The 22,935-nt window shown below is 56.7% G+C and overlaps 4 protein-coding genes across 6 annotated transcripts in view; 3 read left to right on the top strand and 1 right to left on the bottom strand.

Annotated features, from left to right (window-relative positions):
• The window catches only part of LOC146442644 (5-oxoprolinase-like), a 34,958-nt gene extending 34,184 nt beyond the window's left edge, over window positions 1–774 (top strand). Inside the window, exon 19 of the mRNA XM_085049879.1 lies at window positions 718–774. Coding sequence (XP_084906005.1) covers window positions 718–774 — 57 coding nt within the window. The remainder of the gene's footprint in view (window positions 1–717) is intronic.
• Window positions 775–847: 73 nt separating this feature from the next.
• On the bottom strand, window positions 848–3,538 carry LOC146442643 (5-oxoprolinase-like). The gene is made up of 4 exons (XM_085049878.1): window positions 3,252–3,538; window positions 1,188–1,421; window positions 1,023–1,070; window positions 848–916 (listed from the first exon to the last, which is right to left on the bottom strand). Exons 1-4 carry the CDS (start codon window positions 3,423–3,425, stop codon window positions 848–850), a joined length of 525 nt encoding a protein of 174 aa, XP_084906004.1. The 5' UTR covers window positions 3,426–3,538.
• Window positions 3,539–4,647: 1,109 nt separating this feature from the next.
• Window positions 4,648–9,873, top strand: LOC146442642 (exosome complex component RRP41-like). The gene is made up of 3 exons (XM_085053887.1): window positions 4,648–4,947; window positions 7,734–7,952; window positions 8,577–9,873. Exons 1-3 carry the CDS (start codon window positions 4,777–4,779, stop codon window positions 8,946–8,948), a joined length of 762 nt encoding a protein of 253 aa, XP_084910013.1. The 5' UTR covers window positions 4,648–4,776; the 3' UTR covers window positions 8,949–9,873.
• An 819-nt stretch (window positions 9,874–10,692) lies between these two features.
• LOC146442641 (GPI-anchor transamidase component GPAA1-like) lies at window positions 10,693–22,553 on the top strand. Of its 3 annotated transcripts, XM_085053884.1 has the most exons (7): window positions 10,693–10,769; window positions 12,001–12,020; window positions 12,675–12,764; window positions 14,850–15,023; window positions 17,423–17,534; window positions 20,312–20,462; window positions 22,289–22,553. In XM_085053884.1, the coding sequence occupies exons 3-7, from the start codon at window positions 12,691–12,693 to the stop codon at window positions 22,516–22,518; spliced, it is 741 nt and encodes a 246-aa protein (XP_084910010.1). In that variant the 5' UTR covers window positions 10,693–10,769; window positions 12,001–12,020; window positions 12,675–12,690; the 3' UTR covers window positions 22,519–22,553. The 3 variants fall into 3 exon arrangements, with proteins under 3 accessions (XP_084910010.1, XP_084910011.1, XP_084910012.1); XM_085053885.1 differs by lacking the exons at window positions 10,693–10,769; window positions 12,001–12,020 and adding an exon at window positions 11,828–11,845; XM_085053886.1 differs by lacking the exons at window positions 10,693–10,769; window positions 12,001–12,020 and adding an exon at window positions 12,242–12,259.
• The last annotated feature ends 382 nt before the right edge of the window (window positions 22,554–22,935 follow it).

Below are 22,935 nucleotides of genomic sequence, written 5' to 3'. Positions count from 1 at the left end.
GGGGACACCACGAGTGTCACCACATGGGTCACCCTGGGGACACAGGGGGGGTGTGGCACCCCAGCCCAGGGGACATTGGTCACTCAGGCACTGCCACCCCCACCCCAGGGGACATCGGGACAGGGGGATGTGGCAGTGCTGGCACAGGGACAGGTGTACCCAGGTGTGCCCAGGTGTGCGCAGGTGTGTCTGGCTGTACATACAACTGTACACAGGTGTGCCCAGGTGTGTGCCCAGGTGTATCCCCAGGTGTGTGCCCAGGTGTGCCCAGGTGTGTCTGGCTGTACATACAACCGTACACAGGTGTGCCCAGGTGTGCCAGGTGAGCTCACCAGGTCGAACAGGTGCGGCCTGGCCTGGGTCCCGATGTGCAGCAGGTGCTGATGGGATGGGTTTGGGGTTGGATTTGGGATTGGATTTGGGGTTTCAGGTGTGCCCAGGTATATCTCAGGTGTGCCCAGGTGTGCCCAGGTGTATCTCAGGTGTGCCCAGGTGTGCCCAGGTGTGCCCAGGTGTACCCAGGTGTGCCCAGGTGTGCCAGGCTCTCACCAGGTCGAACAGGTGCGGCCTGGCCTGGGTCCCGATGTGCAGCAGGTGCTGATGGGATGGGGTTGGGGTGTGTTAGGTGTGCCCAGGTGTACCCAGGTGTATCTCAGGTGTGCCCAGGTGTACCCAGGTGTATCTCAGGTGTGCCCAGGTGTGCCAGGCTCTCACCAGGTCGAACAGGTGTGGCCTGGCCTGGGTCCCGATGTGCAGCAGGTGCAGATGGGATAGGTTGGGGTTGGATTTGGGGGTTCAGGTGTGGGTTTGGGGTGGGTTATGTGTGCCCAGGTGTGGCAGATGTATCTCAGGTGTGCCAGGCTCTCACCAGGTCGAACAGGTGCGGCCTGGCCTGGGTCCCGATGTGCAGCAGGTGCTGATGGGATAGGTTGGGGTTGGGTTCGGGGTATGTTAGGTGTGCCCAGGTGTGCCCAGGTGTGCCCAGGTGTACCCAGGTGTGCCCAGGTGTGCCAGCTGCTCACCAGGTCGAACAGGTGCGGCCTGGCCTGGGTCCCGATGTGCAGCAGGTGCTGACGGGATGGGTTTGGGGTATGTTAGGTGTACCCAGGTGTACCCAGGTGTATCTCAGGTGTATCTCAGGTGTGCCCAGGTGTACCCAGGTGTATCTCAGGTGTACCCAGGTGTGCCCAGGTGTATCTCAGGTGTGCCCCGGTGTGCCAGCTGCTCACCAGGTCGAACAGGTTTGGCCTGGCCTGGGTCCCGATGTGCAGCAGGTGCCGGAAGCCGCGGGTCACGGCCAGCGCTGTCCTCTCGCCGCGGCGCTGCAGCAGGGCGTTGGTGGCGACCGTGGTGCCCATGCGGATCCACTGGATCCTCGAGCTGTCCAGCGGCTCGTCGCGGGGCAGGGACACCCCCAGCTCCTGCGGGGACCCCAAAAATGAGACCCCAAACCCATTTAGGGACCCCAGACCCATTTAGGGACCCCAGACCCATTTGGAGACCCCAGACCCACAGCAGGACCCAGAGCTCCCCCGTGGTGCCCATGCGGATCCACTGGATCCTCGAGCTGTCCAGCGGCTCGTCGCGGGGCAGGGACACCCCCAGCTCCTGTGGGACCCCAAAATTGAGACCCCAGACCCATTTGGGGACCCCAGACCCATTTGGGGACTCCCAAACCCACAGCTCCCCCGTGGTGCCCATGCGGATCCACTGGATCCTCGAGCTGTCCAGCGGCTCGTCGCGCGGCAGGGACACCCCCAGCTCCTGTGGGACCCCAAAATTGAGACCCCAGACCCATTTGGGGACCCCAGACCCACAGCAGGACCCACAGCTCCCCCATGGTGCCCAGGAAGATCCACTGGATCCTTGAGCTGTCCAGCGGCTCGTCGCGGGGCAGGGACACCCCCAATTCCTGCAGGGACCCCAAAATTCACCCTTTAAGGACCCCAGACCCATTTGGGGACCCCAGACCCATTTAGGGACCCCCAAACCCACAGCTCCCCCATGGTGCCCATGGAGATCCACTGGATCCCAAACATGTCCTGTGACTCATCCCAGGGCAGGGACACCCTGAGATCCTGAGGGACCCCAAAATTCACCTGTGGGACCCCAAACTTCACCCATTTGGGGACCCCAGACCCATTTAGGGACCCCCAAAACCCACAGCAGGACCCCCAAACCCAGAGCTCCCCCGTGGTGCCCAGGAAGCTCCACTGGATCCCAAACATGTCCTGTCCCAGGATAGGGACACTCCCAGTTCCTGGAGACCCCAAAATTCACCCTGTTAGGGACCCCAGACCCATTTAGAGACCCCAAACCCACAGCTCCCCCGTGGTGCCCATGCAGATCCATTGGATCCCAAACATGTCCTGTGACTCATCCCGGGGCAGGGACACCCTGAGGTCCTGTGGGACCCCAAAATTCACCCATTTAGGGACCCCAAAGTACACCCGGGGGACCCCAGACTCATTTAGGGACCCCAGACCCATTTAGGGACCCCAGACCCACAGCAGGACCCCCAAACCCACAGCTCCCCCACAATATCCACACAGATCCCCTTAATCCCACACATGTCCTGTGCCTTGTCCCAGGGCAGGGAGACCCCAAAATTCACCCTGTTAGGGACCCCAGACCCATTTAGGGACCCCAAACCCACAGTTCCCCATGGTGCCCATGGAGATCCACTGGATCCCAAACATGTCCTATGCCTTGTCCTGGGACTGGGACACCCCAAAATTCACCCATTTAGAGACCCCAAACCCATTTAGGGATCCCAGACCCACAGCAGGACCCCAGACCCATTTAGGGACCCCAAACCCATTTAGGGACCCCCAGCACAGGGTGGGGCAGGGGGCTTTGGGGGTCTCGGGAGGGAACCCATGGGGTCAGGAAGGGTCTGGGGGTCCCTTAGGGGGTCCTGGTGGGGTGACCCCAATGTCACAGGGATGCTGTGGGGACATCCTGGGGGTCTCAGGGGTCCCGGTCAGTTCCTGGGGGGTCCCAGGAGGGTCCCGGGGGGAGGGCAATTGGGGGGTGGTCCTGAGGGTCCCTGCGTGGGTTCCCAGGGGTCCTGGGGGTCCCGGTTTGTCCCCGCTGTGTCCCCAGTTTGTCCCCGCTGTGTCCCCAGTTTGTCCCCGGGGGTTCCCGGTGGTCCCAGCACGGTACTCAGCGTGTTCCCGGTTTGTCCCCGCTGTCCCCCCGGTGTCCCCCCGGTGTCCCCCCGCTGTCCGGTGCCACCGCGGGGGTCTCACCTCCTGCAGCACGCGGCGGATGCCCTCGGTGGGCGCGTCCCGGTACGCGGGGTCCTCGGAGAGCAGCTTGAGCACGCGGACGCGACCCCCGGGGCAGCGCGCGAACACGTCGGTGAACGTGCCGCCGCGGTCGATGGCGAACTGGAAACCGGCGGGGGCGAGCGGCGCCGCCATGGCGGGACCCCCGGGAGCGCCGGGAGAGGGGCGGGAAAGGGGCCGGTGAAGGGTCGGTACTGTCCGGTAAGGGGTCGGCGGTGTCCGGTAAGGTCCGGGACTGTCCGGTAAGGGGTCGGTGAAGGGTCGGTGGTGTCCGGTAAGGTGTCGGCGGTGTCCGGTAAGGGGTCGGGACTGTCCGGTAAGGGGTCAGTGGAGGGTCGGCAGTGTCCGGTGAAGGTCCGGGGCTGTCCGGCAAGGGGTCGGTACTGTCCGGTATGGGGTCGGAGGTGTCCGGTAAGGGGTCGGGACTGTCCGGTAAGGGTCAGTGGTGTCCGGTGAAGCGTCAGTACTGTCCGGTGAAGGATCAGTGGTGTCCGGTGGAGGTCCGGCGCTGTCCGGTAAAGGGTCAGCAGTGTCCGGTAAGGGGTCGGGACTGTCCGGTGAAGGGTCGGCGGTGTCCGGTACGGCCTGGCCGAAGGTCGGTGAAGGGTCAGCGGTGTCCGGTGAAGGGGCGGGAGTGTCCGGTACGGCCCGGCACGGCTTGGCACTGCCCGGTAAAGGTCCGGCGGTGTCCGGTAAGGGGTCAATGCTGTCCGGAGGAGGTCCGGCAGTGTCCGGTAAAGGGTCAGTGGTGTCCGGTGAGGGGTCAGTGGTGTCCGGTAAAGGGTCAGTGGTGTCCGGTAAAGGGTCAGTGCTGTCCGGAGGAGGTCCGGCGCTGTCCGGAGGAGGTCCGGTCCGGCCCGCCCCGCTCCGCCAGGGGGCGCTGTGTCTCTCCGGTCGCTCCGGTTCCGCTCGGTGCCACCGGAGGGGCGGGGCCTGTTTGGGGGCGTGGCTTACCGGGGGCGGTGTCATTGGGGGCGTGGCCTCACAGCAGTCACGAGTTGTATCCCCATATGGGCGTGGTCTAGCTCAGGGGGCGTGGCCTCGATGCCGGAGCGGCCAATGAGGGACACCATAAGGGGCGTGGCCTAGCCTGAGTGCTGCGTCACTAGGGGCGTGGCTTCGGTCGGGATCGAGGCTGGGGGCGTGGCCTAGGCAGCGGGAAACGTCAGCGGGGCGGGGCTTCCTTTTGGCGGGCTGCGCGCGCGGGGCACGCCGGGAGTTGTAGTCCTCCCCCTCATGGCGCCCACAGGCCGCGCAAGGCATGCCGGGAGCTGTAGTCCTTTCCCTCATGGCCCTCAATGGCGCTACAGGCCGCGCGGTGCACGCCGGGAGTTGTAGTCCTTCCCCTCATGGCTCCCACAGGCCACGCGGTGCACGCCGGGAGCTGTAGTCCAGCCCCACACGCGGTGTCCGGAGCGGCAGCAGCACCGGCGGCCAAACCGGCAGCAGCAGCAGCACCGGCGGCCGAACCGGCAGCAGGAGCGCCATGGCGGGGCTGGAGCTGCTGTCGGACGCGGGGTTCCGGGCGGACGGGCGGCGGCCGGACGAGCTGCGCAAGGTGCGGGCGCGGCTCGGGGTGCTGGCCAGGGCGGACGGCTCGGCGTACCTGGAGCAGGGCAACACCAAGGTGCTGGCGGCGGTGTACGGCCCGCATGAGGTGAGCGGGGAGCGGGGCTGAGAGCGACCTGGGGATGGGGGATGAGCCCCAGATCGGGGATGGAAACTTCTCAGGGCCTGGGAGCCCTCGGGATGGACATCTTCCTCAGGGCTTAGGATCCCCTCAGGGCTGGACATCCCCAAACTGGACGCCCCTCAGGCCTGTGACCCCCTCAGAGTGGACACCCCCAGACTGGACACCCCCTTTTTCAGGGCCTGGGAGCCCTCAGGGCCTGTGATCCCCTCAGGATGGACATCCACTTTTTCAGGGCCTGGGATCCCCCTCAGGACTGGACATTCCCAGACTGGACACCCCCTTTTTCATGGCCTGTGAGCCCTTTAGGACCTGTGATCCCCCTCAGGATGGACAGCCCCAGACTGGACACCCTTCAGGGCTGGACACTCCTTTCTCAGGGCTAGATACCTCCAGACTGGACACCCTCAGGGTCTGTGACCCCTCAGGATGGACAGTCCCAGACTGGACACCCCTCAGGATGGACACCCCCTTCCTCATGGCCTGCGACCCCCTCAGGGTCTGTGACCCCTCAGGATGGACACCCCCTTTTTCAGGGCCTGGGATCCCTCAGGCCTGGGATCCCCTCAGGATGGACATTCCCGGACTGGACATCCCTCAGGGCCTGGGAGCCCTCAGGATGGACACCCCTCAGGGCTGGACATCCCCTTTCTAAGGGCTGGACGCCCCCAGACTGGACACCTTCAGGCCTGGGACTTCCTCAGGATGGACACCCCCAGACTGGACACCCCTCAGGATGGACATCCCCTTTCTCAGGGCCTGGGATCCCCTCAGGATGGACACTCCTAGACTGGACACCCCCTTTTTCAGGGCCTCTGACCCCCTCAGGGCTTGGGATCCCCTCAGGATGGACATTTCCGGACTGGACATCCCTCAGGGCTGGCCACCCCCTTTTTCAGGGACTCTGACCCCTTTTCTCAGGGCCTGTGACCCCTCAGGATGGACATTCCCAGACTGGACATCCCTCAGGGCCTGTTGTCCCACAACAGCAGGAAAAACAAAACCAAAAACCCTCCAACAGCATTTTTAATGTTAGAAGGTCAAGGCATTTCTTTATTATCTGGCCAGGATGTTGTTCTGGCCAGGATGTACCTCAGAAATCATCTCATCCACACCTGGTGTGCAGACAAAATCACTCCATGGCACTTGATATTTATTAGATTTTTCAGACATTTTATCCAGTAAAAATAGCTAAAATCGTGTTAGTATCTAAATATCTAATATTTATATATTAGATTATAATATCTAAATATCTAAAAATATCTAGAAATATTTTTTACGGTAAAAATATCTAGAAAAGTGCTCATTTGTCACCAAATCTGCGGGAAAAACAAGAACCCTCCAACAGTATTTTTAATATTAGGGAGTCAAAGTGTTATTTTGTTATTTGACCAGGATGTACCACAGAAATCATCTCCCTGATACATCACTTTTACCCAATTTTTTAGATATTTTATCCAGTAAAAATAGCTAGAAACATGTTTGCTCAGTGCTCATTTGTCACCAAATCTGCAGGAAAACCAAAAACCCTCCCACAGTATTTTTAACGTTAGAGAGTCAAAGTGTTATTTTATTATTTGATCAGGATGTACCACAGAAATAATTTCATTTACACGTGATGTGCAGAGAATTATTCCATGGTACATCACTTTAACCCAATTTTTTAGATATTTTATACAGTTAAAACACCTAGAAATTGCTGTGAAGTTGAGCAATTCTCCAGTATTTAGATTTGAATCTTCTCGCCTCTGATGTTAATTAAATTTTCTTTTTTATTTCATTTTCCTGGACTAGGTGTTTCCCATTAGCCAGGAGTGTTGTTTGGGGTTGACAGTTTGCTAATAACCTTTTGGTTTTGGGTTATTCCCAATTTTTTTATATATTGGGTTTATTAAATCTCACTTGCTGAAACAATGCTTTTAAAAGAAACTTAAAATTATTTTTCTCAACTTAAAGACATAAAAAAGTTTGACTGAAATTATACAAAATTTTAAAATTGGTATATTTTTCAGCACTCTCTCCCCAGTTTGTGCCCCCCAGGGACCCCCCTCCCCCTCCCCACAGCCCCCCTCCCCATTTCTCCACTCTCCCCCATTTTGGGGGTCCCACATTCTTTTCTCCCCCCATTTCAGGGGTCCCCCATTCCCCCCACTATCTAATCCCCATTTTTCTCCCCATTTTGGGGGTCCCCCCCTTGTCTAACCCCCATTTTCTCCCCAGTTTCGGGGGTCCCACAGTCTTTTCACTGCCTAACCCCCATTTTTATCCCCAATTTCAGGGGTCTCACAATCTTTTCTCCCCAATTTCAGGGGTCCCACAGTCCTTTCACCACCTGAACCCCATTTTTCTCCCCCATTTCGGAGGTCTCCCCCTTGTCTAATCCCCCCATTTCTCTCCCCATTTCGGGGGTCCCACGTTCCCCCCCCCCACCTAACCCACATTTTTTCTCCCCATTTTGGGGGTCCCCCACTATCTAACCCCCCATTTTCTCCCCAGGTTTGGGGGTCCCACAGTGCCTTCACCACCTAACCCCCCCCCTTCTCTCCCCAGGTTTGGGGGCCCCCCACTATCTAATCCCCCATTTTCTCCCCCATTTTGGGGGTCCCCCACCACCTGACCCCCTTTCTCTCCCCAGGTTTGGGGGTCCTACATTCTTTTCTCCCCATTTTGGGGGTCCCCCACTACCTAACCCCCCTTTCTCTCCCCATTTCGGGGGTCCCACACTACCTAACCCCCCTTATTTCTCTCCCCAGGTGCGGGGGTCCCGAGCCAAAGCCCCCCAGGACCGAGCCCTGCTCAGCTGCCGCTGCAGCTCAGCCCCGTTCGCGGGGGGCGGCGAGAGGAGGAGGAGACCCCCCCAGGGCGGGGGGGACAGGAGGTCTGGGGAGAGAGCCCTGCTGCTCAGGGGGGTCCTGGAGGGGGCTGTGCTCACCCAGCTCTACCCCCGATCCCAGATCGACGTCTTTGTGCAGGTGGGTTTGGGATTTGGGGGGAAATATGGGGGATTTGGGGGTCCTGGAGGGGGCTGTGCTCACCCAGCTCTACCCCCGATCCCAGATCGATGTGTTTCTGCAGGTGGGTTTGGGGTTTGGGGGTTTGGGGTGAAATATGGGGGATTTGGGGTGAAATATGGGGGATTTTGGGGGATTTGGGGGTATTTGGGGGTCCTGGAGGGGGCTGTGCTCACCCAGCTCTAACCCCGATCCCAAATCGATGTGTTTGTGCAGGTGGGTTTGGGTTTTGGGGGGAATTTGGGGGTTTTGGGGGTCTGGGGGGGTCCTGGAGGGGTCTAGGGCAGATTTTGGGAATTTTGGGTCACCCTCTGACCCCCACAGATCCTCCAGGCAGGTGGTTATGACCTGGGGCACTCAGATCTATGGGATTTTGGGTCATTTTGGGTCATTTTTGGTATCCTGTCCCTCCCAGGTCCTGCAGGCTGATGGTGATGAGCTGGGGCACACAGATCTATGGGATTTTGGCTCATTTTGGGTCATTTTGGGCTATTTTTGGTATCCTCTCCCTCCAGGTCCTACAGATCTATGGGATTTTGGGTCATTTTGGCTCATTTTGGGTTATTTTTGCTCTCCTCCCCCCAGGTCCTGCAGGCGGACGGCGGCGAGCTGGCGGCCACGGTGAGCGCGGCCGGGCTGGCGCTGCTGGACGCCGGCGTGGCCCTGCGTGGCCCCGTGGTGGCCGGCTCGGCAGGACTGGCCGAAGCCCCCGCCGGACCCCCGGTGGCCCTGAGTGACCTGAGCTCGGCCGAGGAGGCGGCCGGCGGCCCCAGGCTGGTGGTGGCCACGGTGGCGGGCAGCGGGCAGCTGGCGCTGTGCCAGCTCAGTGCCCGGCTGCACCAGGACAGGCTGCGGCCGGTGCTGGACGCTGCCCAGGCCGCCTGCCGGGGGCTGCACGCCGTGCTGGACAGCGTGGTGAGGGCCAGGCTGCGCCAGGACACCGCCATGGAGCAGTGACCACACCCCAGGACACCGCCATGGAGCAGTGACCACACCCCAGGACACTGCCATGGCACGGGGACTGACCGCAGTGACCACCCCAGGACATGGCCATGGAGCAGTGACCATTGTGGGGACATTGCCATGGAGCAGTGACCACACCCCAGGACACCGCCATGGAGCAGTGACCATCCCAGTGACCACTGAGGGGACATTGCCATGGCACAGGGACTGACCACAGTGACCACCCCAGGACACGGCCATGGAGCAGTGACCACTGTGGGGACACTGCTGTGGCATTGTGACCACACCCCAGGACACGGCCATGGAGCAGTGACCACTGTGGGGACATCGCCATGGCACAGTGACCACTGTGGGGACATCGCCATGGCACAGTGACCACTGTGGGGACATTGCCATGGGGCAGTGACCATCCCAGGACACCACCATGGAGCAGTGACCACTGTGGGGACACCGCTGTGGCATGGTGACCACTGTGGGGACATGGCCATGGCACAGGAACTGACCACAGTGACCACTGCAGGGACACTGCCATGGCACAGTGACCACAATGACACCATGGGGACACCGTGGGGACACTGCTATAGCACAATGGTCAGTGGGGACACCACCATGGCCAAGTGACCCTGGGGACACTGCAGTGACCAACTGACCCTGGGGACACTGTGATGACCAAGTGACCTTGGGGACATCAACACCGCAGCACTGCAGTGACCAACTGGCCCTGGGGACACTGGTGACCGAGTGACCCTGGGGACATCAACACCACATCATTGCAGTGACCAACTGGCCCTGGGGACACTGGTGGCCAACTGACCTTGGGGACACTGCAGTGACCAAGTGACCCCAGGGGACACTGGACCTGTGACCCTGCTGGTTTTGGGGAGTGACCAATGGCAATAAACCCTGGCGTGTCACTGCGTGTTCCGTGTCATGTGTGTGTCACGTGTGTGTCACGTGTGTGTCACATGTGTCCCACCCCCTCTCACCCCCTTGCACCCCTTTTACCCCCATTGTCCCCAAAACCCCAATTATTCCCCCAAATCCCATTATTCCATTTACCCCAACACCCCTTTTCTGTCCCCAAATCCCCCTTTTTGGCCCCATTTCACATAAATTCCCCTTTTCTGCCCCCAAATTCCCCATTTTTTCCCCCTTATCCCCCATTATTCCCCCAAATCCCATTATTCCCTTTGCCCCAAACCCCTTTTCTGTCCCCAAACCCACTTTTGGCCCCATTTCACCTAAATTCCCCATTATTCCCCAAATTTCCATTATTCCCCCAAATCCCATTATTCCCTTTGCCCAAACCCCTTTTCTGCCCCCAAATCCCACTTTTTGCCCCCATTTCCCCTCCCATTATTCCCCTAAATCCCATTATTCCCTTTACCTCAAATCCCTTTTCTGTCCCCAAACCCACTTGGCCAAATTTTCCCCAAATTCCCTGAAATTCCCCCAAATCCTGTTATTCCCTTTGCCCCAAACCCCTTTTCTGCCCCCAAATTCCCCATTTTTCCCTATCCCTATTATTCCCCCAAATCCCATTATTCCTTTGCCCCAAACCCTTTTTTGCCCCCAAACCCTCCCTTTTCCCAAACCCTTCTTTTCCCCCAAATCCCATTATTCCTTAGCCCCGCCCACCCCCTTAGCCCCGCCCACTCTTAGCCCCGCCCACTCCCCTTTAGCCCCGCCCCTGCTCCCTGGCGCCCCCTGGCGGCGCGGCGCCGCTCGCTCGCTCGATATCTCGGCGCTCCTCTCCCCGCCCTGGCCGCGCGCTCGGGCAGCGATTGAGCGGCCTGGCCGGGCCTGCTGTGCCAGGTGGGGGGGGCGGCGGGTTTGGGGGATTTTTGGGGTAATTTTTAGGGTTTTTGGGGATTTTTGGGGTCCCGGGGGGCACAGCGGGGTGTGGGGCAGGGAAGGGGTCGGGTCAGAGCCGTGTGGGGTGCGGAGGGAGTGAGGGGGTGGGGAGTGGGGCTGAGGGGTGTCTGTGGGGTGATCTGTGGGGTTTGTGGGGTTTGGGGTGTCTGTGGGGTTTCTGGGTTTGGGGTGATCTGTGGGGTGGGAGAGAGCTTTGAGGGGTTTGTGGTGTCTGTGGGGTGGGGAGGGGGCTGAGGGGTGTCTGTGGGGTTTCTGTGGGGTGGGAAGAGGAGCTTTGGGATGGGAATGGGAGCTTTGGGTGTCTGTGGGGTGGGGAGAGGGCTGTGGGGTGATCTGTGGGGTCTGTGGGGTGGGAATGGGAGCTTTGAGGGGTCTGTGGGGTCTGTGGGGTGGTCTGTGGGGTTTGGGGTGATCCGTGGGATGGGGAGGGGTTTGGGGTGATCTGTGGGGTCTGTGGGGTGGGGAGAGGAGCTCTGAGGGGTCTGTGGGGTTTGTGGGGTGATCTATAGGGTGGGGAGGGGGTTTGGGGTGATCTGTGGGGTCTATGGGGTGGGAACGGGAGCTCTGAGGGGTTTAAGAGGGTGTCTGTGGGGTGGGAACGGGAGCTTTGGGGTGATCTGTGGGGTCTGTGGGGTCTGTGGGGTTTAGGCTGCTCTGTGGGGTCTCTGGGGAACTCTATGGGGTTCAGAGCTGGACTCCCTGCCTGTGGGGTCTCTGTGGGGTCATTTGTGGGGTCTGTGGGGTCTATGGGGTCATTTGTGGCGTCTGTGGGGTGCTCTGTGGGGTCTGTGGGGTCTCTATGGGGTCAGCGCAGACCTCTCCTCACCTCTGTGCCCCACAGTGACCCCAAACCCCACAGTGACCCCAAACCCCCCACAGTGACCCCAAACCCCACAGTGACCCCAAACCCCCCACAGTGACCCCAAATCTCCCCACAGTGACTCCAAACCCCCCCGGAGTGACCCCAAACCCCCACAGTGACCCCAAATCTCCTGAGTGACCCCAAACCCCCCACAGTGACCCCAAATCTCCCCACAGTGACCCCAAACCTCCCCACAGTGACCCCAAATCTCCCCAGTGACCCCAAATCTCCCCAGTGACCCCAAATCTCCAGGCCCAAACCTCCCCACAGTGACCCCAAACCTCCCCACAGTGACCCCAAATCTCCCAGTGACCCCAAATCTCCCCACAGTGACCCCAAACCTCCACAGTGACCCCAAATCTCCCCCCAGTGACCCCAAATCTCCCCCAGTGACCCCAAACCCCCACAGTGACCCCAAATCTCCCCACAGTGACCCCAAACCCTCTGGTGACCCCAAATCTCCCACAGTGACCCCAAACCCCACAGTGACCCCAAATCTCCCCCCAGTGACCCCAAATCTCCCCACAGTGACCCCAAATCTGCCCCCAGTGACCCCAAACCCCCCCCAGTGACCCCAAATCTCCCCCCAGTGACCCCAAATCCCCCCAGTGACCCCAAACCCCCACAGTGACCCCAAAAACCCTCACAGTGACCCCAAATCTCCCCACAGTGACCCCAAACCCCCCCCGAGTGACCCCAAACCCCACAGTGACCCCAAACCCCCCCTGAGTGACCCCAAATCTCCCTGGAGTGACCCCAAACCCCACAATGACCCCAAACTCCCCACAGTGACCCCAAACCCCTCTGGTGACCCCAAACCCCCACAGTGACCCCAAACCCCACAGTGACCCCAAACCCCTCTGGTGACCCCAAATCTCCCCACAGTGACCCCAAACCCTACAGTGACCCCAAATCTCCCCCCAGTGACCCCAAACCCCCCCGGAGTAACCCCAAACCCCACAGTGACCCCAAATCTCCCCCAGTGACCCCAAAGCCGCTATGGGGTTGCTGTCAGACCCGCAGTGCCGCCGGGCTCTGGCCAGGCTGGTGCTGCAGCTCAACACCCCACTGTGGTGAGTGATTTGGGATTTGGGGGGTTTGGGGGGGTTTGGGGGTTTGGGGGATTTGGGGGTTTTGGGGGGATTTTGAGAGGGTTTGAGAGAGGGGCTTTGGGGGATTTGGGGAGTTTGAGAGTTTTTGGGAGGTTTGGGGGGATTTAGGGGATTTTGGGGGATTTGGGGGTTTGGGGTTTGGGGGTTTGGGATTTAGAGGCATTTGGGGGGATTTGGGAATATTTGGGGATTTAGGGAGTTTTGGGGCATTTGGGATTTGGGGGATTTTGGGGGGATTTGGGAGGTTTGGGGATTGGGATTTAGGGGTTTGGGGGGTTTGGGAGTTTGAGATTTGGGAGTTTGAGTTTGGGGTTTGGAGGGGAGATTTGGGGGATTTGGGGTTTAGGGGATTGGGGAGTTTGGGGGGTTTGGGGGGATTTGGGGTTTGGAGGATTTGGGGATTTGGGGGATTTGAGGGGATTTGGGGGTTTGGAGGATTTGGGGGATTTGGGGGGTTTTAGGAGTTTGGGAGATTTGGGGGATTTAGGGGGATTGAGGGGATTTGGGGCATTTGGGGGATTGGGGAAATTTGGGGGATTGGGGGATTTGGGAGATTTGGGGGTTAGGGGAGATTTGAGGGATTTTGGGGTTCCCATTTTGAGGTTCCAATGCTGATTTTGGGGCTCCAATGTCCATTTTGGGATATCAGTGACGATTTTGGGATGCCGATTTTGGGATGCTGTTTTTGGGGTTCCAATGCTGATTTTGGGATGCCGTTTTTGGGGTTCCCTCACTAATTTTGGGGTCTCCCCGCAGCATCCTGAGCTACCTGTCGGGTCTCACCTGGTTCCTGCTGCCCCCCTGACCCTTTTTGGGGCACATTGATTTGGGATATCAGTGATGATTTTGGGATGCCGATTTTGGGGTTCCGATGCCGATTTTGGGATGCAGTTTTTGGGGTTCCATCCCTAATTTTGGGGTCTCCCTGCAGCATCCTGAGTTACCTGTCGGGTCTCACCTGGTTTCTCCTCCTGCCCCCCCGACCCTAATCAGAGCTCATTGATTTGGGATATCAGTGACGATTTTGGGATATCAGTGACGATTTTAGGATGCCAATTTTGGGATGCTGTTTTTGGGGTTCCATCCCTAATTTTGGGGTCTCCCCGCAGCATCCTGAGTTACCTGTCGGGTCTCACCTGGTTCCTGCTGCCCCCTGACCCTTTTTGGGGCACATTGATTTGGGATGTCAATGGCGATTTTGGGGTGCCGATTTTGGGGTTCCAATGCTGATTTTGGAATGCAGTTTTTGGGGTTCCATCCCTAATTTTGGGGTTCCAATCCAGTTTTTGGGGTCCCTCACAGCATCCTGAGCTACCTGTCGGGTCTCACCTGGTTCCTGCTCGTGCCCCACCTGACCCTTTTTGGGATATCAGTGACCATTTTGGGATGCTGTTTTTGCAATGCCGTTTTTGGGGTTCCAATGCTGGTTTTGTGATGCTGTTTTTGGGATTCGACTGCCAATTTTGGGGTTCCAATCCCTGTTTTTGGGGTTCCTCACAGCATCCTGAGCTACCTGTCGGGTCTCACCTGGTTTCTCCTCCTGCCCCCCGACCCTTGTTTGGGATATCAGTGACATTTTTGGGATATCAGTGACGATTTTGGGATATCAGTGACGATTTTAGGATGCCAATTTTGGGATGCTGTTTTTGGGGTTCCATCACTAATTTTGGGGTCTCCCTGCAGCATCCTGAGCTACCTGTCAGGTCTCACCTGGTTCCTGCTGCCCCCCTGACCCTTTTTGGGGCACATTGATTTGGGATATCAGTGATGATTTTGGGATGCCGATTTTGGGATTCTAATACCAATTTTGAGATGCTGATTTTGGGATTCCCTCACTAATTTTGGGGTCCCAATGCTAATTTTGGGGTTCCTCACAGCATCCTGAGCTACCTGTCGGGTCTCACCTGGTTCCTCCTCCTGCCCCCCTGATTCTTGTTTGGGATATCAGTGACCATTTTGGAGTTCCAATGCTAATTTTGGAATGCAGTTTTTGGGGTTCCATCCCTGTTTTTGGGGTTCCCTCACTAATTTTGGGGTCCCCCACAGCATCCTGAGTTACCTGTCGGGTCTCACCTGGTTCCTGCTGCTGCCCCCCCTGGCCCCGCGCACCTACCTGTCGGAGAACGCCATGGGCTCCACCATGGTGGGCGAGAGCTCGGAGCTGGGAGCGAGGGCGCTGGGGCTGGCCAGGGAGTTCGGGGGGCACAAGAGGAGAGTGGGGTGAGTTTGGGGTTTTGGGGGGTTATTATGGGATTTGGGGGGTTCTGGGGGATTTGGGGGTTAGGGGTGAGAATGGGGATTTTGGGGGGTTTGGGGGTGATTTTGGGGTGAGAATCAGATCAGGGGAGAAACACCTGGGATCGGGGGCACAAGAGAAAAGTGGGGTGAGTTTGGGGTTTATGGGGTTTTTATGGGGTTTTGGGGGTTTTGGGGGGATTTGGGGGTTTGGGGGTGAGAATTGGGGGGTTTTGGGAGGTTTGGGGTGATTTTGGGGGGTTTGGGGTAGAAATACACCCAGGAATTGGGGACACAAGAGGAAAGTGGGGTGAGTTTGGGGTTTGGGGGTTTTATGGGTTTGGGGAGTTTGGGGGTGAAATAGGGGTTTGGGAGTGAGATTTGGGATTTAGGGGTGAGAATCAGGAATTTGGGGGAGAAACATACCTGGGACTTCGGGGGAACAAGAGGAGAGTGGGGTGAGTTTGGGGTTTTATGGGGTTTTATGGGGTTTTTATGGGGTTTGGGCGTTCTGGGGGTTTGGGGGTGAGAATTGAGAGGTTTGGGGGGATTTTGGGGGTTTTGGGGGAGAAATACACCTGGGACTTCAGGGGCACAAGAGGAAAGTGGGGTGAGTTTGCGGTTTTATGGGGTTTATGGGATTTGGGGGTTCTGGGGATTGGGGGGTTAGGGGTGAGTGGGGGTTTTGGGGGTTTGGGGTGGATTTAGGGGTGAGAATCAGGGGGAGAAACACACCTGGAATTTGGGGGCACAAGAGGAAGAGGGGTGAGTTTGGGGTTTTGTGGGGTTATGGGGTTTTGGGGTGTTTGGGGGGAATTTGAGGAGGTTAGGAGGTGAGAATTGGGTTTTGGGGGTTTGGGGTAGATTTTTGGGGGTTTTGGGGGCACACCTGGGATTCGGGGGACACAAGAGAGAGAGGGTGAGTTGGGGTTTTGGGATTTTTGTGGTTTTGGGGGTTTGGAGGGTTTCGAGTGGTTAGAGGGTGAGAATGGGGGAGTTTTGGGGGGATTTTAGGGGTTTTTGGGGGAGAAACACACCTGGGAATTTGGGAGACACAAGAGGAAAGTGAGGTGAGTTTGGGGTTTTGGGGGCAAACACCCCATATGGGGTTTAGGGAACATTTTGGGATTTCCTGTGTGGGATTTAGGGGATATTTTGGGGTATCCCAATCCCATTTTTATGGGATAGTTTGGGGTTTTTTTAGGGGAATGCCCGTGGAATGGTTGGAACAAACCATGTGGGATTTATGGGATATTTTTGGGATATTTTTGGGATATTTTTGGGATATTTTTAGGATATTTTTGGGATATTTTTAGGATATTTTTAGGATATTTTTTGGGATATTTTTGGGATATTTTTGGGATATTTTTGGGATATTTTTAGGATATTTTTGGGGTATTTTTAGGATATTTTTTGGGATATTTTTGGGATATTTTTGGAATCTTTTTGGGATCTTTTTGGGATATTTTTAGGATATTTTTGGGATAATTTTTGGGATATTTTTAGGATATTTTTGGGATATTTTTAGGATTTTTTGGGGATATTTTTGGGATATTTTTGGGATATTTTTAGGATATTTTTGGGGTACTTTTAGGATATTTTTTGGGATATTTTTGGGATATTTTTGGGTTATTTTTGGGATATTTTTGTGATATTTTTAGGATATTTTTAGGATATTTTTGGGATATTTTTAGGATATTTTTGGGGTATTTTTAGGATATTTTTTGGGATATTTTTGGGATATTTTTGGGATATTTTCAGGATATTTTTAGGATAATTTTGGGATATTTTTGGGATATTTTTGGGATATTTTTAGGATATTTTTAGGATATTTTTGGGATATTTTTGGGATATTTTTGGGATATTTTTAGGATATTTTTAGGATATTTTTGGGATATTTTTGGGATATTTTTAGGATAATTTTAGGATATTTTTGGGATATTTATAGGATATTTTCAGGATATTTTTAGGATATTTTTAGGATAATTTTAGGATATTTTTAGGATATTTTTGGGATATTTTGAGTATTTAGGATATTTTGGGATATTTTTAGGATATTTTTGGATATTTTAGGATATTTTGGGATATTTTAGGATATTTGATATTTTGGGATATTTTTGGGATATTTTTGGGATTTTAGGATATTTTTGGGATATTTTTAGGATATTTTGGGATATTTTGGGATATTTTTAGGATATTTTTAGGATATTTTTGGGATATTTTTGGGGTTATTTTTAGGATATTTTTGGGATATTTTTGGGATATTTTTAGGATATTTTTGGGGATATTTTTGGGATAATTTTAGGATATTTTTAGGATATTTTTGGGATATTTTTGGGGATATTTTGGGGTCATTTTTGGGATATTTTTGGGATATTTTCCAGAGGAATGCCCGTGGAATGGTTGGAACAAACCATGTTCCAGCTCGGGCTGGAGGTTCATCGCCAACCTTTCTCCAGAACTTTGCCTTTTCCTGATGAGGCTCACGAGAGATATGTGAGGAACTGGGGGGACTGGGAGGGACTGGGAGGGAACTGGGATGGGAGTGGGAGGGACTGGGAATGGACTGGGGGAACTGGGAGGGACTGGGAAGGACTGAGGTGGAACTGGGAGGGACTGGGAGGGACTGGGATGGGCTGGGAATGAACTGGGAGGGAACTGGGAACGGACTGGGGGAACTGGGAATGAACTGGGAGGGAGCTGGGAGGGACTGGGAGATACTGGGAGGGACTGGGAATGGACTGGGAGGGAACTGGGATGGGGTTGGGATGGACTGGGGGAACTGGGAATGGACTGGGGGAACTGGGAATGAACTGGGAGGGAGCTGGGAGGGACTGGAAGATACTGGGAGAGACTGGGATGGAACCTGGAGGGACTGGGAATGAACTGGGAGGGACTGGGAGGGACTGGGAATGGGAAATGGGGAACTGAGATGGACTGGGATGGGATTGGGAGGGAATAGGATGGACTGGGGGGAACTGGGAATGGACTGGGAGGTACTGGGAGGGAACTGGGGTTTGGGGTCACCTGGGGGTGTCCTTGTCTGGTTTTGGGGTCCCTGTGGGTCACTGACCTCCCTGAGCCCCCAGCTGGTTCAAGGCAGCAACGTGTTTGGGTTTCCCTGGGTGGGTTTTGGGGTTCCCTGGCTGGTTTTGGGGTTCTCTGTATGGATTTGGGGTTCCTTTGGGGTTCCCTGTATGGATTTGGGATGTCCCTGGCTGTGTTTTGGGGTCACTAACCCCATTCCCACCCCACTGACCCCATAGCTGGTCCGAGGCACGAACGTTTTCGGGATCCTGCGGGGTTTGGGGTTCCCTGGCTGGTTTTGGGGTTCCCTGGCTGTTTTTGGGGTCACTGACCTTTGGTGGTGGGGTGTTTGGGATCCTGCAGGGTTTGGGGTTCCCTGGCTGTGTTTTGGGGTTCCCTGTATGGATTTGGGATCTCTGACCCCCCAGCTGGTCCGTGGCACTAACGTTTTCAGGATCCTGCGGGGTTTGGGGTTCCTTTGGGGTTCCCTGTATGGATTTGGGATTCCCTGGATAGGTTTGGGGTTCCCTGGCTGTGTTTTGAGGTTCTCTGTATGAATTTGGGATCTCTGACCCCCCAGCTGGTCTGAGGCACCAACATTTTCAGGATCCTGCAGGGTTTGGGGTTCCCTGGCTGTTTTGGGGTTCCCTGGCTGGGTTTTGGGTTCCCTGGCTGGATTTGGGGTTCCCTAAGCTGATTTAGGATCTCTGACCCCATTCCCAGCTGGTCCGTGGCACTAACGTGTTCGGGATCCTGCGGGGTTTGGGGTTCCCTGGCTGTGTTTTGGGGTCACTGACCCCATTCCTGACCCCATTCCCAGCTGGTCTGTGGCACGAACATTTTTGGGATCCTGCAGGGTTTGGGGTTCCCTGGTTGTTTTTGGGGTTTCCTGGCTGTGTTTTGGGGTTCCCTGGCTGGTTTAGGGTCCCTATAACAGTAACCCCATTCCCAGCTGGTCTGAGGCACCAATGTTTTCGGGATCCTGCAGGGTTTGGGGTTCCCTGGCTGGGTTTTTGGGGTGTCCCTAAGTGGATTTGGGATCCTGGGGGGTTTGGGGTGTCCCTGGCTGTGTTTTGGGGTTCCCTGGCTGTTTTTAGGATCTCTGACCCCATTGACCCCATTCCCAGCTGGTCTGTGGCACTAATGTTTTCGGGATCCTGCAGGGTTTGGGGTTCTCTGGCTGGTTTTGGGGTTCCCTGTATGGATTTGGGATCTCTGACCCCATTGACCGCCCAGCTGGTCCGAGGCACCAACGTGTTCGGGATCCTGTGGGGTTTGGGGTTCCCTAAGCTGATTTAGGATCTCTGACCCCATTCCCAGCTGGTCCGTGGCATGAACGTTTTCGGGATCCTGCGGGGTTTGGGGTGTCCCTGGCTGTTTTTGGGGTCACTGACCCCATTCCTGACCCCATAGCTGGTCCGTGGCACCAATGTTTTCGGGATCCTGTGGGGTTTGGGGTTCCCTGGCTGGTTTTGGGGTTCCCTGGCTGTATTTGGGGTTCCCTGTATGGATTTGGGATCTCTGACCCCATTGACCCCATAGCTGGTCCGAGGCACGAACGTTTTCGGGATCCTGCGGGGTTTGGGGTTCCCTGGCTGTGTTTTGGGGTCACTGACCCCATTCCTGACCCCATTGACCCCCCAGCTGGTCCGTGGCACCAACGTATTCGGGGATCATGCAGGGTTTGGGGTTCCTTTGGGGTTCCCTGGCTGGTTTTGGGGTTCCTTGGCTGTTTTTGGGGTCACTAACCCCATTCCTGACCCCCCAGCTGGTCCGAGGCACGAACGTTTTCGGGATCCTGCGGGGTTTGGGGTTCCCTGGCTGGTTTTGGGGTGTCCCTGGCTGTTTTTGGGGTCCCTAACCCCATTCCTGACCCCATTCCCAGCTGGTCCGTGGCACGAACGTTTTCGGGATCCTGCAGGGTTTGGGGTTCCCTGGCTGGATTTGGGGTTCCCTAAGCTGATTTAGGATCTCTGACCCCATTCCCAGCTGGTCCATGGCACCAACGTTTTCGGGATCCTGCAGGGTTTGGGGTTCCCTGGCTGTTTTGGGGTCCCTATAACAATAACCCCATTCCCAGCTGGTCCGTGGCACCAACATTTTCAGGATCCTGCGGGGTTTGGGGTGTCACTGGCTGTGTTTGGGGTTCCCTGGCTGGTTTTGGGGTATGTATTTAGGATCTCTGACCCCATTGACCCCATGGGTTTGGGGTTCTGGGTTTTGGGGTCCTCATACCCCATTCCCAGCTGGTCCGAGGCACGAACGTGTTCGGGATCCTGCGCGCTCCGCGCTCGGCCAGCACTGAGGCTCTGCTGCTGCTCGTCCCCTGCGGCTCTGAGGGCAACAAGAACAACCAGGCCGTGGGGCTACTGCTGGCCCTGGCCGGCTACTGCCGAAGTACGGGGGCTACTGGGGGATACTGGGAGTACTGGGAGTACTGGGAGTACTGGGGGGGTCACTGGGGAGCTGCTCTGAGTGACCCCACAGTGACCAGGCTGTGGGGCTGTTGCTGGCCCAATGTGGCTACTGGTGGCCCGGGGTGGCTACTGCTGGTTTGGGGTGGCTACTGCTGAGGTACGGGGGCTACTGGGGATACTGGGGGATACTGGGAGTACTGGGAGTGTCACTGGGGAGCTGCTCTGAGTGACCCCACAGTGACCAGGCTGTGGGGCTACTGCTGGCCCAAGGTGGCTACTGTCAAGGTATGGGGGCTACTGCTGGCCCTGGCCGGCTACTGCCGAAGTACGGGGGCTACTGGGGATACTGGGGGATACTGGGAGTACTGGGAGTACTGGGAGGGCACTGGGAATCTTCTCTGAGTGACCCCACAGTGACCAGGCCGTGGGGCTACTGCTGGCCCTGGCCGGCTACTGCCGAGGTCAGTGGGCTACTGATGGCCCGGGGTGGCTACTGCCGAGGTTTGGGGGCTACTGATGAAGTCAGTGGGCTACTGGGGGGTACTGGGAGGATACTGGGAGAGCACTGGGAATCTGCTCTGAGTGACCCCACAGTGACCAGGCCGTGGGGCTACTGCTGGCCCTGGTGGGCTACTGATGAGGTATGGGGCTACTGCTGGCCAGGGTGGCTACTGCTGGTTTGGGGTGCCTACTGGGGATACTGGGAGCACTGGGAGGGCACTGGGAATCTGCTCTGAGTGACCCCACAGTGACCAGGCTGTGGGGCTGTTGCTGGCCCAATGTGGCTGCTGCTGGCCCAATGTGGCTACTGCTGGCCCTGGGTGGCTACTGCTGGTTTGGGGTGGCTACTGCTGAGGTATGGGGCTACCAGGAACTGGGGGGTACTGGGAGATACTGGGAGTACTGGGAGGGCACTGGGGAGCTGCTCTGAGTGACCCCACAGTGACCAGGCTGTGGGGCTACTGCTGGCCCAGGGTGGCTACTGCCGAGGTCAGTGGGCTACCAGGAACTGGAGGATACTGGGAGTACTGGGATGGCACTGGGGTGCTGAGAGGTCCTTTGGGGAGTTGCACTGGGACCATACTGGGCCATACTGGGATCATACTGGGATCATGCTGGGCCATACTGGGATCATACTGGGATCATACTGGGATCATACTGGGGTCATACTGGGATCATACTGGGATCATGCTGGGCCATACTGGGATCATACTGGGATCATACTGGGATCATGCTGGGCTATACTGGGATCATACTGGGATCATACTGGGATCATACTGGGCCATACTGGGATCATACTGGGATCATACTGGGATCATACTGGGATCATACTGGGCCATACTGGGATCATACTGGGATCATACTGGGGTCATGCTGGGCCATACTGGGATCATACTGGGATCATACTGGGGTCATAATGGGATCATACTGGGTCATATTGGGATCATGCTGGGCCATACTGGTCCATACTGGTCCCTCCCAGTCCCTCCCAGTGCTCCCAGTATCCCCATTGCCCGCAGGTCAGATTTACTGGGCCATACTGGTCCATACAGTTCCATACAGTTCCATACTGGGCCATACTGGTCCATACTGGGCCATACTGGTCCATACTGGTCCATACTGGTCCCTCCCAGTGCTCCCAGTATCCCCATCCATTGCACAGGTCAGATTCACTGGGCCATACTGGTCCATACAGTTCCATACAGTTCCATACTGGGCCATACTGGTCCATACTGGGCCATACTGGTCCATACTGGTCCATACTGGTCCCTCCCAGTGCTCCCAGTATCCCCATCCATTGCACAGGTCAGATTTACTGGGCCAAGGACATCATCTTCCTGGTGACAGAACATGACCTGCTGGGGACACAGGCCTGGCTGGAGGCGTACCATGATGTCAACCTTACTGGTGAGACTGGGAGCACTGGGAGGGACTGGGATGGACTGGGATGGACTGGGAGGGACTGGGATGGACTGGGGTACCATGATGTGAACCTGACTGGTGAGACTGGGATGGACTGGGAGGGACTGGGGTAGTATGATGGGAATCTTACTGGTGAGACTGGGATGGACTGGGATGGACTGGGAGGGACTGGGATGGACTGGGATGGACTGGGAGCACTGGGGTGCCATGATGTGAACCTGACTGGTGAGACTGGGAGCACTGGGAGGGACTGGGATGGACTGGGAGGGACTGGAAGGGATTGGGAGCACTGGGGTACCATGATGTCAACCTGACTGGTGAGACTGGGAGGGACTGGGAGCACTGGGATGGACTGGGATGGACTGGGATGGACTGGGATGGACTGGGATGGACTGGGAGGGACTGGGATGGACTGGGAGGGACTGGGATGGACTGGGATACCATGATGTGAACCTTACTGGTGAGACTGGGAACACTGGGAGGGACTGGGAGGGACTGGGAGCACTGAGGTACCATGATGTGAACCTTAC

The sequence above is a fragment of the Lichenostomus cassidix genome, chromosome 2 (genome assembly GCF_008360975.1).
Source record: "Lichenostomus cassidix isolate B80296 chromosome 2, HeHo_3.0, whole genome shotgun sequence".
Lineage (NCBI taxonomy): Eukaryota > Metazoa > Chordata > Aves > Passeriformes > Meliphagidae > Lichenostomus > Lichenostomus cassidix.
Note: the sequence above shows the minus strand (reverse complement) of the source record. Positions and strands in the feature narration are given on the sequence as shown.

What these genes read in the sequence shown, in the direction of transcription:
- LOC146442641 (XM_085053884.1), top strand. Translation starts at nt 12,691, where the DNA reads ATGGGGTTGCTGTCAGACCCGCAGTGCCGCCGGGCTCTGGCCAGGCTG. An exon ending in GGGCACAAGAGGAGAGTGGG is followed by an intron (nt 15,024 to 17,422) that starts GTGAGTTTGGGG and finishes GATATTTTCCAG; the next exon opens with AGGAATGCCCGTGGAATGGT. An exon ending in ATGAGGCTCACGAGAGATAT is followed by an intron (nt 17,535 to 20,311) that starts GTGAGGAACTGG and finishes CCCCATTCCCAG; the next exon opens with CTGGTCCGAGGCACGAACGT.
- LOC146442642 (XM_085053887.1), top strand. Translation starts at nt 4,777, where the DNA reads ATGGCGGGGCTGGAGCTGCTGTCGGACGCGGGGTTCCGGGCGGACGGG. An exon ending in CGGTGTACGGCCCGCATGAG is followed by an intron (nt 4,948 to 7,733) that starts GTGAGCGGGGAG and finishes TTCTCTCCCCAG; the next exon opens with GTGCGGGGGTCCCGAGCCAA. An exon ending in AGATCGACGTCTTTGTGCAG is followed by an intron (nt 7,953 to 8,576) that starts GTGGGTTTGGGA and finishes TCCTCCCCCCAG; the next exon opens with GTCCTGCAGGCGGACGGCGG.
- LOC146442643 (XM_085049878.1), bottom strand. Translation starts at nt 3,425, where the DNA reads ATGGCGGCGCCGCTCGCCCCCGCCGGTTTCCAGTTCGCCATCGACCGC. An exon ending in TCCGCCGCGTGCTGCAGGAG is followed by an intron (nt 1,422 to 3,251) that starts GTGAGACCCCCG and finishes GGGTCCCCGCAG; the next exon opens with GAGCTGGGGGTGTCCCTGCC. An exon ending in GGCCGCACCTGTTCGACCTG is followed by an intron (nt 917 to 1,022) that starts GTGAGCAGCTGG and finishes CTATCCCATCAG; the next exon opens with CACCTGCTGCACATCGGGAC.